The sequence below is a fragment of the Rhyacophila brunnea genome, unplaced genomic scaffold (genome assembly GCF_057557595.1).
Source record: "Rhyacophila brunnea isolate RB1 unplaced genomic scaffold, BYU_Rbru_1.0 scaffold_4, whole genome shotgun sequence".
NCBI lineage: Eukaryota > Metazoa > Arthropoda > Insecta > Trichoptera > Rhyacophilidae > Rhyacophila > Rhyacophila brunnea.
This window is the reverse complement of record NW_028233068.1, coordinates 14,666,409-14,683,863: the sequence shown is the minus strand read 5'-3', so window position 1 is coordinate 14,683,863 and position 17,455 is coordinate 14,666,409. Positions and strand designations below refer to the sequence as shown.

The 17,455-nt window shown below is 33.3% G+C and overlaps 1 protein-coding gene across 1 annotated transcript; it reads left to right on the top strand.

Moving 5' to 3' along the window:
• Positions 1-3,784: 3,784 nt before the first annotated feature.
• Positions 3,785-12,778, top strand: LOC147066933 (uncharacterized). Its single transcript, XM_085954728.1, has 5 exons — positions 3,785-5,023; positions 8,019-8,118; positions 9,152-10,110; positions 10,197-10,367; positions 11,347-12,778. Exons 1-5 carry the CDS (start codon positions 4,672-4,674, stop codon positions 11,484-11,486), a joined length of 1,722 nt encoding a protein of 573 aa, XP_085810854.1. The 5' UTR covers positions 3,785-4,671; the 3' UTR covers positions 11,487-12,778.
• Positions 12,779-17,455: the final 4,677 nt, after the last annotated feature.

Sequence of the window (17,455 nt, the reverse complement as noted above, 5' to 3'; positions counted from 1 at the left end):
TTCCGAAAACTTATTTTTCTGACGGTTTAAAAAAAATTGAGAAACGTCTAACCAAGTGTATTGAGCTCCAAGGAGATTATGTTGAGAAATAAAAAAAAAATACAAAAATAAAAACTGTTTTAATGCTTTTTTCTAAGGAATTATTGACCCACCCTCGTACTTTTACTTTTTGATGCTAATTAAAACATCTGGAAGGTTTTAAAGGAGGCAAGGTAGCTCAAATTATGGTTTGGTGACTTTTGCTTGTTAATAATCTGAACAATGTTAGCCAAAAGAAGCATCAGTAAAACTCACCATCCATAGTATAGTGACTTTTGCTTGTATATTTATAATGAAGGATTTTTTTTTATAATGTCTATTCACCTATAATGACTTTTGCTTGTTAAGATTTTATCGAAAGTCATTTAGTGAAAAACAAATAATTCGGATTTAAGCAAAATTTTACTAACTAATGTACCGAGGTGAGTTTTGCATCTTAAAGAACATAATTTTACGCTTCGGGTGACATACTCAACTCAAAACTGCCATTTTCAGGGTTGGTGACTTTTGCCTGAACGGTGACGATATACCGTATACGATTCGCCATATTTCTTTTAACGCACAGCAGAATGACGTCTTCGTCGCTTAACACCTTCTAATCCTTTATTGACAAACGGAATCGATTATTTTTATTCAAATATCGTAATGTAGGCATTGGCGCACTTTTTTTCGGTGAGAAAACCATAATTTTAGTACAATTCATTAGGTAAATTATCTTTTGACAGCCGCGTCCGCCACTGCTATTCCAAATTTGATTCTTTTTAAATCCTTTTTTATGGCTGTCACCTTTACATGTTTGCCACGATGTAGTACTAATATACTTTTGAGTGCGATATTTATATTAAAATGCATTTTGACAGACTATTCCTAATCGGATCGACTGATACACATACTTTATTTGATAAATTCATGTTCCCGAGAGATATTAAATGCAAATTAATTCATAACATCGTCTCAAAAATTAAATAGGTACCCATAACCACAAAATAAATGTAACGTCATCATAAAATGTATACACACATAGTGTTCTTTTTTTTTTAAGAATGGCTATAAATACTATTTTTTTGAACCAATATATCGTCACTGTTCTGGCAGAAGACACTAATTCGAAAAAATTACATATTGAGCTGGTTATACCAAATGTTCCTTATTTCAAACTTTACCGTCTGGAAACCTTCTTAATAAATAAACAGTCTTTATTTTAAAGTCATCCTTTTTACGATTACTTAATAAACTCACATGATAGACCATTTCAAACATTTTAACAACTTAAAAGTCAAATTACTCAAAACTAGTATTCTCCAGTTACTGTGTTCTGCCAGAACAGAGACGATATTATATTTATCAAAATTTATGATAATTATCTACTATTCATTTCGTCATTATCATCAACATCTGGATTAATCCACTGTTGGATGAAGGTTATCCCAACATGATTGTACTTTTCTTGGTCATAAAAATTGCTATATTTTTTAAAAATCGTGTTACGAGGGTGGGTCAATAATTCCTTAGAAAAAAGCATTAAAACAGTTTTAATTTTTGTATTTTTTTTTTTTTCTCAACATAATCTCCTTGGAGCTCAATACACTTGGTTAGACGTTTCTCAATTTTTTTTAAACCGTCAGAAAAATAAGTTTTCGGAAGGTCCTCAAAATAAGCATTTGTCCGATCGATGACTTCTTCATTTGAAAAAAAACGTTGTCCACTTAGCCATTTTTTTAAGTTTGGGAAAAGGAAAAAGTCACTGGGGGCTAAATCTGGCGAATACGGTGGGTGGTCGACCAATTCGAACTTCAATTCTTCAATTTTAGCCATTGATCGTAAACATGTGTGAACACGGGCATTGTCCTGATGAAAGAGGATTTTTTTCCTGTTTAAATGAGGCCGTTTTTCTTCAATTTTGTTTTTTAGCTGGTCCAATAAAGATGCATAATAATCCCCTGTTATTGTTTTTCCTTTTTCCAAATAGTCAACGAAAATAATTCCACGTGCATCCCAAAATACAGTAGCCATAACCTTACCAGCTGATTTTACGGTTTTCGCCTTCTTTGGACATGGTTCGCCTTTCGCAATCCACTGCTTTGACTGTTCTTTCGTCTCGGGAGTATAGTGGTGTATCCATGTTTCATCTACAGTCACAAAGCGACGAAAAAATACATCCGGATTGCGTTGCATGAGCGACAACAGGGCTTTAGAGGCCACCACCCTATTGCGTTTATTGTCGACTGTGAGCAAACGCGGCGCCCATCTTGCAGAAATTTTTTTCATGCCCAATTTGTCATGTAAAATAGAAATGACGCTACCTTTTGAGATCCCTGTAACCTCAATTATCTCACTCAACTTTAATCTTCGGTCACTTAACACCATATCGTGGATTTTATTGATCATTTCTGGTGTAGTCACCTCTACAGGACGTCCTGAGCGTGGTTCATCCTTTGTTGATGTACGACCACGTTTAAATTCATTTAACCAGTTATAAATAGTTGCAAGTGAAGGAGCAGATATGCCGTGAACTAAATCGAACTCATTTTTTATTTCCTTTGCTGTTAACCCTTATATATTAAAATGTTTAATAACAGCTCTAAACTCAATTTTCTCCATTTTCCATTTTTCCATTTTCCACAAGCAAATTTTATTTTTAAATGTACGAGAAACACACAACAACCCGACCAATCTGATTGAAACTTCGCAGCATACTGAATCGGTAGTGCCACTGCATGAAAACAAACCGCTTACAGTACTAGTCGCGCTACCTGTCGGCTTTTCTAAGGACTTATTGACCCACCCTCGTATATACCTACCCATTTATATCATCATTATCGTCATCAACCAGTATCAATCCACTGCTGGATGAAGGCTTCTCTAAGCTGATTGTATCCCTGTCGGTCATATGAATTGCTGTATTTATCAAAATCGGTGATATTATATTTATCTACATATTCATATCGTCATCATCATCATCATCAACCAGGTTCAATCCACTGCTGGATGAAGGGTTCCGCAACCTGATTCTACTACTATCGGTTTAACGAATTTGTGATATTATACCTATTTCTATCGTCCTTATCATCATCGACCTGAACAAATCCACTGCTGGATAAAGGGCTCCCTAGCCTAATTCTACTCCTTTCTGTCATATGAATTGCTGTATTTATCAAAATCGGTGATATTATATTTATCTACAAATTCATATTGTTATCATCATCATCATCAACCAGGATCAATCCTCTGCTTAATAAAGACCTCCATGGACTGATTCTACTCCTTTTTGTCATATGAATTTCTGTATTTATCAAAATCGGTTATATTATATTTATCTACATATTCATATCGTCATCATCATCATCATCAACCAGGTTCAATCCACTGCTGGATGAAGGGTTCCGCAACCTGATTCTACTACTATCGGTTTAACGAATTTGTGATATTATACCTATTTCTATCGTCCTTATCATCATCGACCTGAACCCATCCACTGCTGGATAAAGGCCTCTTTAGCCTGATTCTACTCCTTTCTGTCATTTGAATTGCTGTATTTATCAAAATCGGTAATATTATATTATATCTATTTATAATGCCATTATCATCATGAGCCTGAATCAATCCACTGGTGGATGAAGGCCTCTCTAAGTTATTTGTATTTCTGTCGGTCATATGCTATATTTGCTATATTTATCAAAATTTCTGATATTATATTTATCCATTCATAATATCGTCATTATCATCATCTGGATTAATCCACTGCTGGATGAAGGCCTCTCTAAGCTGATTTCACACCTTTGGGTCTTATAAATTCCTATTCTAATCAGAATTGGTTTATTCCTCTCAGATGTATACATTGCTTCATTATTTATCAACATTTGTTTCGATATGAATGTCCCGCACCGACATTAAAACAAAATAATGTTAAAATTTATTTTTACATTGCTTATGTACCTTCTTCTATTTTAAATGGGCCCCGCGGGAGCGTTATATTGGATCGCTATTTTCATGATAATCACATATTGCTTTGTATTCGAACGGTTGAGATGTATAATTTATCATATTTAAATGCACGTGATTTAACGAAACATTCATATACCTATACACATATTGTATCAAAATGTCAGTGGTAGCAATCGGTGATTGCCAGCTGTTTTGCTAGACCTAGCAGCCTGAGGTGGTATCAGGCAACATTCTGAAGGCCAAACTCCATAGTCTGGAGCGGATGATCTCAAATTTGTATTGGCAGTGACACGGGAAAACTATGGCGTCGTCTATGCATTCTTCACAATAATTTTATTAAAATCCATGCCAAGTTGTCTGCAAGACCTAGCGAGACAGACTGGCGAGAGCCAGCTGGCTCAGCTAGTGTTTGTATAATTAAAACCATTATTGTTATATTTTTTGTTCAAAATATAAAAATACTAAGCAATAACAATACAAAAAAGACAAAGTTTACAATAGAATTAAATATTTTTGAAGCATGCCAATACATTTGTGGTTGGTTAGCTTGTTTACATTTTGACGACACAAGAATTTGTTTACAAATGGCGGCTGTTAATTCGACAACGAGTTTTCAAAACGCACTCGCACAAGGATTTCGACCATATTTCGACAAACGTCGTGCTGGGAACGCGGCGACAAATCAAGATGGGAAATTGGTGTGGCATAAAATTGGGGAGAAGCCGTGAAACGAAACGTATAGTTATATTACTAATTGGATTGGACAACGCTGGGAAAACAAAAACTGTGAATCATTTGGTTGGAAATGGGGACCACGAAGTTTTACCGACTGTCGGATTTAAGGCTGTTAATTTGATCCACAGGAAGAATCCAGTCATTATTTACGACTTGGGCGGAGGACCTCATTTCCGTGCAATCTGGAATCAATATTACAGTGAAGTGCACGGTGTAATTTTTGTTGTCGATTCAACTGATCGGACGCGGCTTGACGAATGTCGCGGTGTCCTTCACGATGTTTTGTCACATGAAAAAATATCCGGTTTGTTCATTTTATTCTAATCATCTGTATAATTTTTAATTTGCATCAAATGAAGACATGTCGAAAAAAACAATAATTTTCGTCAACCACTAACGGTCATGGAACATTCGACGAATCATTTTTTCTTCATGCTTCTTTATCGATAACACTGATAATAAACCTACCCTTTAACCTTATTATTACTTTTCCGTAACTTTAGTCAATTTCGTCCTTATAAAAATATCTATTATTGAATGTTTCTACGAAATCCAAACATAATACATAAAAATATGAATAGAAATTTATATTTAAGTATTTTTAAGATGGGTACTAGGTACCTACCTATCTAATACTAGGGTTGTCCAAGAATTAAAGACCTTTATTATTTAAAAAATCAGGAAAATTTAATTTTTATAAAAACATACAAAATTTTAGGTACATATCCCAACTATTTTTCGACGTAGTCCCCGTTACGATCAATGCACTCGGTGAGCCGTGGCACTAGGTCCTTGATTCCCTTGTCGTAGAACTCCGCCGCCGCCGTCTTCAAAAATGTTCTCACCTCTTCCTCCACGTCCTCGTCGGTCTCGAAGCATTTTCCAGCCATATTTAACTTCAGGTGAAGAAAACGATAGAAATAACTCAGCGCCAGGTCGGGGCTATGAGCAGGATGACGGAGGACATCCCATTTGAATGAGTCCAAAAGGTTCAAAAACACCTGAGCGCTTTTCACACGATATTTTGTTTGTGAGCTTCCGTCAGCATTTTGGGCACCCAATGAGCACACCTTTTCATACCCCAATTTTCCCCTCAAAATCTTTTTTAGTAGACTTACTGACATTTGGGATCAAAATTTCGAGCTCACGGACTGTCAGACTAACTTTAAAGTCAAACTTTATCATTGATTTTCTTCAACAAAGCGTCACTAATTGAGGACCTCCTTCCTCTACCCTCCTCATCATGAACACCCGTTCTACCACTCGAAAACTCAGTACACCATTTCCTGAGATTTTGCTGGTTCATCACATTACCATAATGGATGTGAGACGACGATGGATTTCAACAGGGTGGACTCCTTCCTGGTTGAGAATTCAAATGATTGAACGCACCTCGCAGGCGGCGGAATCCTACAGTGAAGCGTCCATCTCAAACGGACGCAAAGGTGTTACTGAAGCAGCTACAAAGCCGGCTCACCACTCATTCTGGAGAGGGAAGTCTATGCTGCACGCCAGTGCTACCATATTTTGAGAAATAACGTCCGCGTCGCCAAAAATGAATAAAGGTCTTTAATTCTTGGACAACCCTCGTATATTTAAATTTATAATGAGACAATAATTTAGTTGTTGTTTGACCTCTTAACTGAGGAATTAATCACCATTAACTTCGTGAACTTACTCCAGGGTATTACTTACTCAAGTATGTTTATGAGGTTTTTCTAAATTATGTTATTCCTATACCTAATAAAGAATCAAACATTCTTAAAACCACAAACACAAGGGTGTAGTATATTATTATTCAAAATTGAATAAAACAATAAATAACAATTTCATTCATAAGTACAAGAATGTCAATAGTAAATATGTGGCTAGGGCCCAGACCAGTGGCGGCTGGCGATTTTTCGGATTGTAATTTTTGAGGGTGCGCAGACTTACCTTATTGAAAAATGATATCAATTCGGCGTTGTTTTTATTCGACAAAACTTTATTTATAACTTTTTTAATCTACCTTATTGACATTTGGGAAAGTATCTGTATTTTTTACATTTAATAAAATATGTTGCGAGTTACTGAAGTCATTCTTGATTTAGTTTTAAGAAACGATTTTTTCTCTTACAGTATATCTTAATCGTATATACATTATCTTTAGCAATTTGGTACACTGTATGAATAATGATCACTATTATTATAAAACTGCACTTTGCTGCACTGCATTAACATTATTAATAATGTTGTTGTATAAATGCTGTACCTTCAAGCTAAAAGTGCGGAAGTCACATGTTTATCATTTTTGTGTTAAGCATGCGGATTTAAATGTGTATTCACGTTCTCTTAATGCTGAAAATTTGGGAATCCAATGTCACATGGTTTTCAAAATACTTACTTCTAAAACGACGTAGTCCAATTATTATACTTGAGAGCTGAAAGAGTGGCTGTCCAATTTAAGTCATTTTTGCTTTAAGCTATAGCAAAAAGATAAATTGCAAAATTGCGGAAGTCCAACATATGGAGTTTTAGTCAGAACGCGAGTGAGTATTTTAACTAGATTAGATTAACTATGTTAAAAACTGCTTTCCTGCAAAATATTGAATATGTGACTTCCAGACTTTCAGCTCTAAGGTACAGAATGACAACATAAACTATAAAATTTAATTTAACTTGTCCCGCGCGGGACAAGTCTGGCAATGCTGCTGTACACTGTACTGGGATTTGTTTACCAGAATAATAGGCCGTTTACATGTGTATGGACCTACCGGTGGCAGTACGTACTATCGCGACCATAACAATAAAATGCAATGGTAAACACGTATTCGTGCAAGTTGCAAGACTGCATGCATGCAAGGATCATAAAAGTTTAGTGACTTCCAAATTTTCACATGACAGTTGCCAGACATATGCGCATGCACAGTAGAACGATAGTGGCGAACCTACCGGAAAAAAAATACAGTACACCGCGCAGAAAATTTTGACATGTATCAATTCACAATAACGCGTCTTGCTTACGTTTGAGAAAAGAGATTGGCGAGACAGTCAGCACTTTTGCATGTAAATAGTTATAGTTGCGATGGTTTAATTTACACTATTGCCGGCGGTAAATCCATGCTCGTGTACAGGCACTATAATTTTTCTACTAACTTTTCGACTGATGTTATTTTAAGGAATAATGCGTGATCCCAGATATATGAATTTGACACCTATGTTACTAAGTCATTTTGCTAATTTTGACATTCATATACCGCCTGTAATAAATAGATAACTGCCAGGGTTTAAAATATTTTATTTAACTTATTTTATTTTAGGTAAACCAGTATTGATATTGGCAAATAAGCAGGATATGGAAGGCGCAATGGGCGACTTAGACATTGTTCAGAGATTAAACGTGGAAGATGTTGTCAATAGGTTTGCTATACAATTAACCAATTTATTATTACTTTAAGATCTTAGATAATCATTGATGAGCTAATGAAGACAATAAAATTCCATGCAGACAAACTATGGAAAATTCCTCCCGCTGTTTCACGTACATTTCTATGGTCACGTTACTACAAAATTACATACAGTGCTTTGACGTGTCGACTGCTATATTGAGAATGTTAAGCCTACTGAGACAATTGACAACTTTACAAGCGAACAAATTGAAATAATAATGCTATTTGTTTTGCATGAGGTATCTATTTTTCACAATAGTGTTACTGTTTCACATAGTAGGCCCACGGCTTTGGAGATACGAACTCTACTGACTGGACCACCGTGGCTGTTAACATCCTACGCAATTATTACGCCCTATTGAAAAAGTTGTAATTTGGATGATCAGAATGGATATAGCCATGCCCCATAAATAATTCACTGAAATGTTACTGGTGCCCTTGTTGCTTAGCATTTTCCAATATAGAAGTTACATCATACATAACTGTATGTGTATGGTAACCAAATACTTTTCATGCTGTCATGATGCTTTTTATCTTTTCTGGTTCCATGATCGCTGGACATATACTTAAGTCCAGATGCATAGAATGTCAACGTTACATTAGATGATTAAATCTAACTTATGTCAAAAGCCATGCTCAGAACAAAATGGAATGATAAATGCGAAAATCTTAATTAACAAGACAATGTTGTTTTCTGAGATCAAAATTTCTGCAATTTTTTGAATCTCGATTGTTCGATGATTATTAAAATATAATTTAAAATTAAAATACAATTGTTGCAGTGTGAAAAATGGACAATATAAATCAAATAATTAGAAACTAATAGGTGATTGTTTTGTCAGTGATTATACTTACAGTATCTTCATTCTCTTATCACTTTTTACCCGAATAATGGCTGATTAGTGTTTACTGACTTTCGATGCATCAAGGCCTTAACAACTTAACTCTATACATTATCAAATGCCCCAAATGTAGGATTTAAAGAAAATGTTTGATTATTCTAGATTCAGGTGTCCTACTCGTGTGGAATCGTACACAGCCAGCTTACCGCAAGGAAACAAAATAAAAAAAGATTTCATTGATCCCAATTTACATAAAGGATATTCGTGGCTACTAAATTACATAATACACAGATATGGAGACTTAAACCTTCGCGTGCAAACTGATATGTATCAAGATTGTGAACGTCGTAATAAGCAACACCCTAAATTAGAGGGCAAACATAATACAAATGAAGGCAACGGTGTTACGAACGTGATAAAGCTTCCTGATGCCTTTGAAAACCCGAATTATAAGTTTAGAACCATACGTAATGGTAACCATATTGAAGATTCAGATGAAATTCGAAGAGATACAGACGTCGACGAGAACGGAGTCATCATGGTGAAACAAGCCAATCGACCTGGCAAGTTTGCCATTACGAAAGATTATAATTTGTCTGAGCACAATGTGAAAGGTCGAAATGTGAAGTTGTCTCCATTGTTCGGCAACAAGAGCAGCATGGAGCTGAACAATTTGAAATCTGCCAATATTGAGTTGGAAGCCAGAACTCACATGAGGAAATTGTCGCCGATAGTGCGAAAAAAATTCGACGTCAGCGCCAGCATTGAGAGCCCGCTGAAAGATCACTCTTCAAATAATGAAGATAGACCGCAATCCAGTCCATCCTTAGAAAATAAACTCAAACGTAAAGACTTAAGAGCTTGTAAATCACAAGAGCGCATTTTCGATAACAGCGTGGAATCAAACCCTGACATATGTAACGAAGAAGTTGTCAATGAAACGAAAGAGAAGAATATCGGTTCAACTGTGTCTATTACTAGGGCGAGAATAATTGAAGTCTCCTTAAGTGGCAGTCATGATTCCGCAAGAATCGATTCTGGGAAAGAAACTAGTAAACGAGTGTTGCCACCTATTAAGCCAGCAAAGGTTAATTCTACGGACATTACTCCCTTGCACATTGGTAAGTTTATATCTTAGTCGGTAGATATATTTTACCCCAAGGTGCAATATTATCTAGAGAAATGAATTTTGTTTCCTTTTTTACAGGTAACATTGAATCCCGTTCTCTCTCAAAAGAATCAAATTCCGATACTCAACTGGCGAGTGACAGTGGTTCTCAATTGATTAATTCGCGACCCCATAGTGCCTCTCAAGCAGTCAGGAAGCAGTTGGAAATGCAACCAGGCACTCCGAATAGAAGAAAGATGAGTTTGAAAAGTGAGGAAATATTATGATAAAAAATTAAATCATTGTGTTCGCTCTTTATTGGAGCAAATGGGTCTCCATGAGGTGGAGGAAATTATTAATACAGATGGAAAATTTGGTGTAATCCAACCTATGCAATTTTCATAATATTAGAAAAAATTACCAGGTGCCACCTGTCAACATTGTTGTCGATGTGCCTAATAATAGTATTTATTTAGTAACAATAATATAAGCAAAACAATTTCATAGCTAAAGAATGCGTCAATTTGAATACCAATATGGATTGGTAGATACCAGTTTCTGATAAAGCCGGTATATTTTACGTTAGTTTCACGTGTGAGTAAAATGCACATACTTGACTAAGCGATTAAGTGAAACGCACATGAGAGGGATGCAGCATGGGTGTACTATTTATGCGGTCGTGCAACAAAGATGCAAACTCTTTCGCTTTCAAATTTACGTGTGTCAGAGAGAGACAGCTCATACGTTACAGACAGAGTGACAGACAGACAGATAAATCAAGACAAATATATAATGTAATTTGGGTACAAAACAACCATAATATATACCTAATAGTTTAATTTAATTCTGAACTAAAGTTTTTTTAAGACTGAAGATTTCGTTTGAAAATTATGTTTCTTTATCATGATTTTTTGAAAAATAAAATATACCATACAGAATGATAGAAAATAATCAAAGAAGTAGCCTATTATTTTACTTGAATTTAGTTCTTCTATTAGTTCTTTATTACTTATCCCTACCATTACAAATTTAACATTATTTCTAAGTCATAAAATATTTATGGTAAAATGTGAAATGCTGAAGTTTATTATCAATAAAATTTCATTTAAGTATGGCTGCTCAGGTGTAAGCTATGTTACAATTTACTGAATGTAAAATATTATATTTTACTGTTTTATGAAAATAACATATTTCAGTTAAAAAGACAACATTCACTAAATGACATAAATATTAAATTTTCTGTTTATAGGCTTGCGTCGCCATAAAACATCTCCCGAATCGAGTCCGACCCTTTTCATCTATGACCCGCTCTCTAACAAATCGGGGAGCCAAAGCGGCCAGGCTGATTATAGCGAAACCAACCTGAAAACCGACATCAACATTATGTGACGATCTTGGGGATAAGCAATCTATATTACTCGGTGAGTTGTTAATTTACTTTAATGGTGGCTATAAATATGTAGAGGTCCATTTAAAAATTAAAAATAGGTACAGAGTATCTTATCATGATTACCTACCGTCCATCCACTAAATTAAACACCTAAATAAGTCAATTTATAATGAATGTTAAGGCTGTTGTATAGATGTTAAAAATTATAATAATAAATTAACAAAAGAATGTCACTAGTCAAAATTATTACATTATACATAATATATGAGAGAATATTTTTGGTATTGAAAGAACAGGGTTTTTATACAGAAATTTTTATATCTTTGCCTTTTGAAAATAAGCATTTTCCATTTTTAATAAACTTATATCAATCCTCTCTAGGAATATTGTAACTACAGTAGAACCTCGATTATCCTGATTTCTATGTTATTATTATTATCAGTTTTGTATGATTATAAACAAAAATTACGATTTAAAAAATATTATATAAGGTCAGGATTTGCGCAGATGCTTCCTTTCCTGTCTGTACATACTTTTTGTGCTATAAATAGATGGCATCAGTTGGTAAAATCGGCCACAGTGCACATAATAAAATAGTGAATTTTTCGATAGTCTAGATTGTTTGTTATCCAAACTATCTTCATCCCCAATTAGTCTGGATAATGGACGTTCTACTGTAATGTTAATTCTGTGTGCGAAAGTAAACGGGAGGTAAGTCTTCAAAATTGAAAAATTAATTGAATAATATGCCAAATTAATCATTATGGATTATGTGTAAATGGGGAAAAGACGAGTTGAATTAATTAGTCTCTGAATTAGTAAATTTCACACTGAAACATAGTTAACATATGTCCAAAGTGATCCAAAACTTTTATCTTCTTTCAGCTCTCTTAAAATGTATGTAGTGTTTTTAGAAATACAATTTCTTTTTTATTCACACACAGAATTAATTATTCATTTTAATGAAACTGCACATTAAAGATATTTTCATGTATCTATTCCACTTACATAATACTTCAATGCAATGTTAAATTTAATTATTGGAAAACGCTAATGCGGAAAATGTCACTGATGTGAGACCAACGATCGATCGATTGCGTTGGGTGTCACTTGCACCCTTTTCAATATGCATAGTGGGTGTCCACAATTAATATTAATTGCTTTTCTGGTTACTTTCATGGCAATAAAATATACTATCAACTTCTGAATATCATATATTATAATCTTAGTCGGAAACACTTTTTCGTAACTTACAAATCTTTTTATTCTTTTAGTATACGGTCACGGTCATAATAAAAAAATGTATATATTAATAGAGTATTTTTACTAAAAAAATATCAATGTGTCTGATTTTCATAATTTTCGACCATTGCAGAATTACATATTATCGTAAAATAATTAATTATTATTAAACCCAACAATTCGGTCGTGTTGACCCTTATTATTTATATTTAATAATAATAATAAATAATATTTAAATCAAAAAGTATTTATTGGTCAGCCTGGTGTCACTAAACAGTCGTCTCTCAAATATTCCATGCTCTTGCTCCGATCAAAATATCCATCGCTCAACTGCCCCGTGCTCTGCCCCAAAGCCTTTCTTATAGACACAATGTGGTAACCAGCTATCGTCCCATAGAGCGAAAACAACAATCTTGTGGGTGGTGCATGGGTCATTTTATTTATGACAGTGACTGTACCAAAGTAATTTTGTCAATTTTATTTGCCACCCCTTATAATTTCGTATTTTACACTACAATCTGTATTTTGTTATAATTGTTTACTTTATAATATGCTCAATACCTAGAATTGGTACTTGCAATACACTCTTCAAAATGGTTTATCTCAAATAATATTAACCATGTCATTCCTATTACTTAGTAATAATCTTATTCCAGCATATCGATGTACTAGTCCTTAATAAATTTATTAAACATTGAATAGTGCCTTGGTATAAGATGCAAACTACATACCTACCTACATATTATTATGTAGGTATTAGAATAAAACTTAGGATTAAGAAATTTTGTACTTCATGGAAATATTAGATTTAAAAATATCGTTTACTTTGATTATCCTTTTCTATTATTAATTATTTGCTACACTTACCTACCTGACAAAACACAAATTAAACGAAATCCACCTACAATAATCACTTATTACACCACAACAGATAAAAGTAGACATAATTAGCATTACAAAAACTTTAACTATTATTATACTATACTATGTTGTTTCTAATGTTATCTAATTCAATACATTGTTACCAAAAAGCTACATTTTGCTTTCTGCTATTTTAAATTCCCAATATTATAATGTTCAGCGTATGCGAAGTTCACAAGTGTAAAACGTCGCTATATGGATAAAAATATTAAACACAGCCACGTTTTAAGTGATTGCTGAACACATTTTTTTTCTTTTGGCTCTACAATCCGATGTGGATCTCGGCCGCCTCACGAAGAGGTTACTAAATGGATTTTTTTATGACAAATGGATGTTAATTAGATTGCATCCAAACATACATTGAAAAATGTGAATTTACCCGACCCACGATCCAAACAACATGTTATCGCCAGGCGCTTGAACATGTTTCTTTCTCCCAAAGGATTGCCTTTCTATTTTCATCATTCATTAGTTTATTATAAGAAATAATTTTTTACAGTTACAATTTTGATGGGTACCTACTTTGAATTATATTAAACAACTAGGAAGTACCTGCCTACATACTTTAGTTCAATTCTTCTGAAAAGAAGTGGACCTTGAGAAATCATTCCAATATTTCATTATAATGTTATACATTGAATTAGAGTTGACTCGATTTACCGGGGCGAATGGAAAAATACTAACTAAACGCGATTATTATTATGGTATTGCTATATTGCGCAGGGTCTTGTAACATAATTGTGCCAACAATAATTTTTAGCCATCTATAAAAACAGAATAATAATAATTGTGAGTAATTTAGCACTTTTCCATATGGCAACCATGAATAATACAATTTGATATAAATGTATGAAAAATAGTTTTCACTAAATAAATTCGAAATGCAAAAATGATAATTTTGATAAAAGTTTTTTTCATGACGATTAATACCGGTCCTGGTAAATCTGAATCAACTGTATTTAAAATATGAGTACCTACAACATGTAATTTTATTTACATACCTACATAATATTTAGATTTAAAAATTTATAAAACCGTTATAAAGTATTGTTAAATTATATAACCACACTAGTCGAGCTGTTCTAAACTGTTCTATTCGCAATAAAAATGTGTTAAAATATAACCTCTTGTTTTATTCGAATTACGATTATAATACATATATTTACTACTTTATCTTATCTGAAATTAGTCAGCCCCTATGATTTTGTGTGAAATGGCCTCAATTGTTTTTTTCATTGGTTACTATAGTGACTGGAAAATTACCAACAAAGATAAAATATGTTTTATGAACTGACACCAGTCAAATTCAAACCAGTTTGAAAGACACTGACCAAAATGCACTTTGGTTTGATTTTTCACTCGCAATGGCTACCGAAATTTATTCAATCTGTTCATCAGGCCCAATCAGGCCGACGCCATTACCATATTTTTTTCTATAACATGTTCGATCAAATGGGCCTCCGCAGGGTGGAGGTTGTATTAACAGAATTTTATTATAAGAAATAGATGTTAGCCCCATGTTCAACCAATTAGGTCGATACTCTGTGTCCAAATACACCTTGAAAAAAATGTGAATTCACCAGACCCGGGACTCATGACATTATAAACTGTCACATTACCACCTATTACAAGTCCTGAAGAAGGCGTAATTTGATTATATTCTTCTCGGTCCTGTACATTGCGTTGACACATACTTCTGCAGAACTTAACTATCATCGATACAGTGATATCTGCGTCCATGTTTTAGACGTTTTCTTCTTCTTGAATACGGTTGGATGACGAGATTTATCCATTTATTTTTCTTTCAAGTGTCCTACCTATTTCCATTTTTAAGGTTTACAGAAATTTTACATTGCATACACTTGTCTGTTTCTTTATCAGATTGCTTAATTTTTTGTCCTTACGCGTTATGTTCAGCGTGCAGTTCTCCAGTGACAGGAAAATTAATATGAATAGCTTAAGAAACACAATCTTTACAGTTTTCAACTTGAGTTTTATTTAATACTGACAGTACAATATTTTTCATGTTGTTAATATTAATTTACAATTTTTCATTTTCCTCTCCCCCGCTCTTCTGATAATGTTAACATACAAATGTGTCTTATTTCAAAAAACTTACAGACTAATTAAAGCATTGTCAACATATGGCAAGCATTCAATGTTGCCACATATCTTCTTAAAACATATTTCTTTATTTTATGTTTAACAATAATTAAATTAATGTATATTATTTTATTATATTGTATCTTCACTGTGTGATACAAAACGTTTTAAATCAAATGAATATCGAGATGGTGTCGATGTTGTCCACGCGTTGCTTGATTCACGCAATACTTTTTACTCACTCATTTACATTTTTAAGCAATCTTTGGATAATATACGAATTCACTAATGACAAATTTACTACACACCGAGGATATATTAAATAACATTTTGAAATATTCCCCAATCGCATCGGTTTACTTATTGCATTAATTTCCGTTTTGCATCACACAGTTGTAATACTTAGATATATTTTTGACAATGTGTAATGAAAATATCGCACATGACAGGCGTTCCATAAACTAATCTCAAATATCATTTCAACTCACAAGCGTCTCGCTAATACACCGTTTACCGTTTGAACCCTTTACAAAAGCGTGTCATAAGCGATACTATTACATAGTTCATTGCTTAAGCGATTTCCTAACACAGGATACAGTGTGAAAACTTTTTAATACAGTTTACCAATCTATAAAGATTTTTTTCTACCCCTAAACGACCCAGCTTTTTCGTGGATCGCATAATACAATGTATGCATTAGATATAATAAAACACAATAAATACTGCTTCAGTATGGATCACATTTGTTATAGGAAACAAGCCGAACGTATAGGTATGAAATTTTTTAACCACATCTTTTGTACATGAAAATAAATTGATCCTCTAACTTAAGAGTACGGAAACAATTGGTAAACTGTAAACTACTACAGTATTACAAAAAAAATCTCTTTAAAGAACGTAAATTAACATAATCCTGACAGCTTGAGATCTTACACAGACTTTGATTCAATATGATTCTTATTAATATTTTGTTACCGTAGATGAAAAAATTTAATCTAAATATTTGCAATTTAATTTGTGCATAGTCATATTTGTTATTTATTTATTTATATATTTTATAAAATAATATTTACATAATATTATTTAGTAATTTTCTTTTTACTTTGAAAAGAAGTGGGATATAGTTTCGTACCGTGGTTTACCATATCATACAAAAATGCATTATATGCACGTAATAAAAGGATTTGAAATGGTTATTACTATATTATGTAAGTACCGAAATTGCTATTTTTCATATTTATTAGGTATATTAATTCTTATAATACATTTATTAATGGTTTCTAGTAGCGTCGTGTTTTTTATAATCGTAGCCGAAGACTTGTAATAATTGAAATTTAAAAATACCGATTAACAGAAATGTTAAATTTAAGTAATCCCATTGAAATGTGATCCATTACAAAGCGTGCGAGTAGAGTACATTTCAAAATATCAAACACGACATTGGCACTTTGACAGTTCAAATTTGAAGGAGTTGTTCAAATGCAATGTTATTTCGTATAAGTATTGTTCATTATTTTTGCACTCATTCTGTAGGTTTTTTTTTAGATAGACTGCTTTTTAAATTGCACATTCTAATTTCTTAATAAAACATGAAGTCTATAATATTAATAATGTATTAATGTTGGATGTAATACTTTCAATACTTACTATTGAAGTTATGCCACAAAAGCCATGTTACCAAGAAAAACATATTCTGTTAATG

Bases quoted from the DNA above. Each gene is read 5' to 3' on its own strand.
- LOC147066933 (XM_085954728.1), top strand. From the start codon at position 4,672: ATGGGAAATTGGTGTGGCATAAAATTGGGGAGAAGCCGTGAAACGAAA. The intron at 5,024-8,018 runs GTTTGTTCATTT...ATTTTATTTTAG, and splicing joins GTCACATGAAAAAATATCCG to GTAAACCAGTATTGATATTG. The intron at 10,368-11,346 runs GTGAGGAAATAT...TTCTGTTTATAG, and splicing joins AAGAAAGATGAGTTTGAAAA to GCTTGCGTCGCCATAAAACA.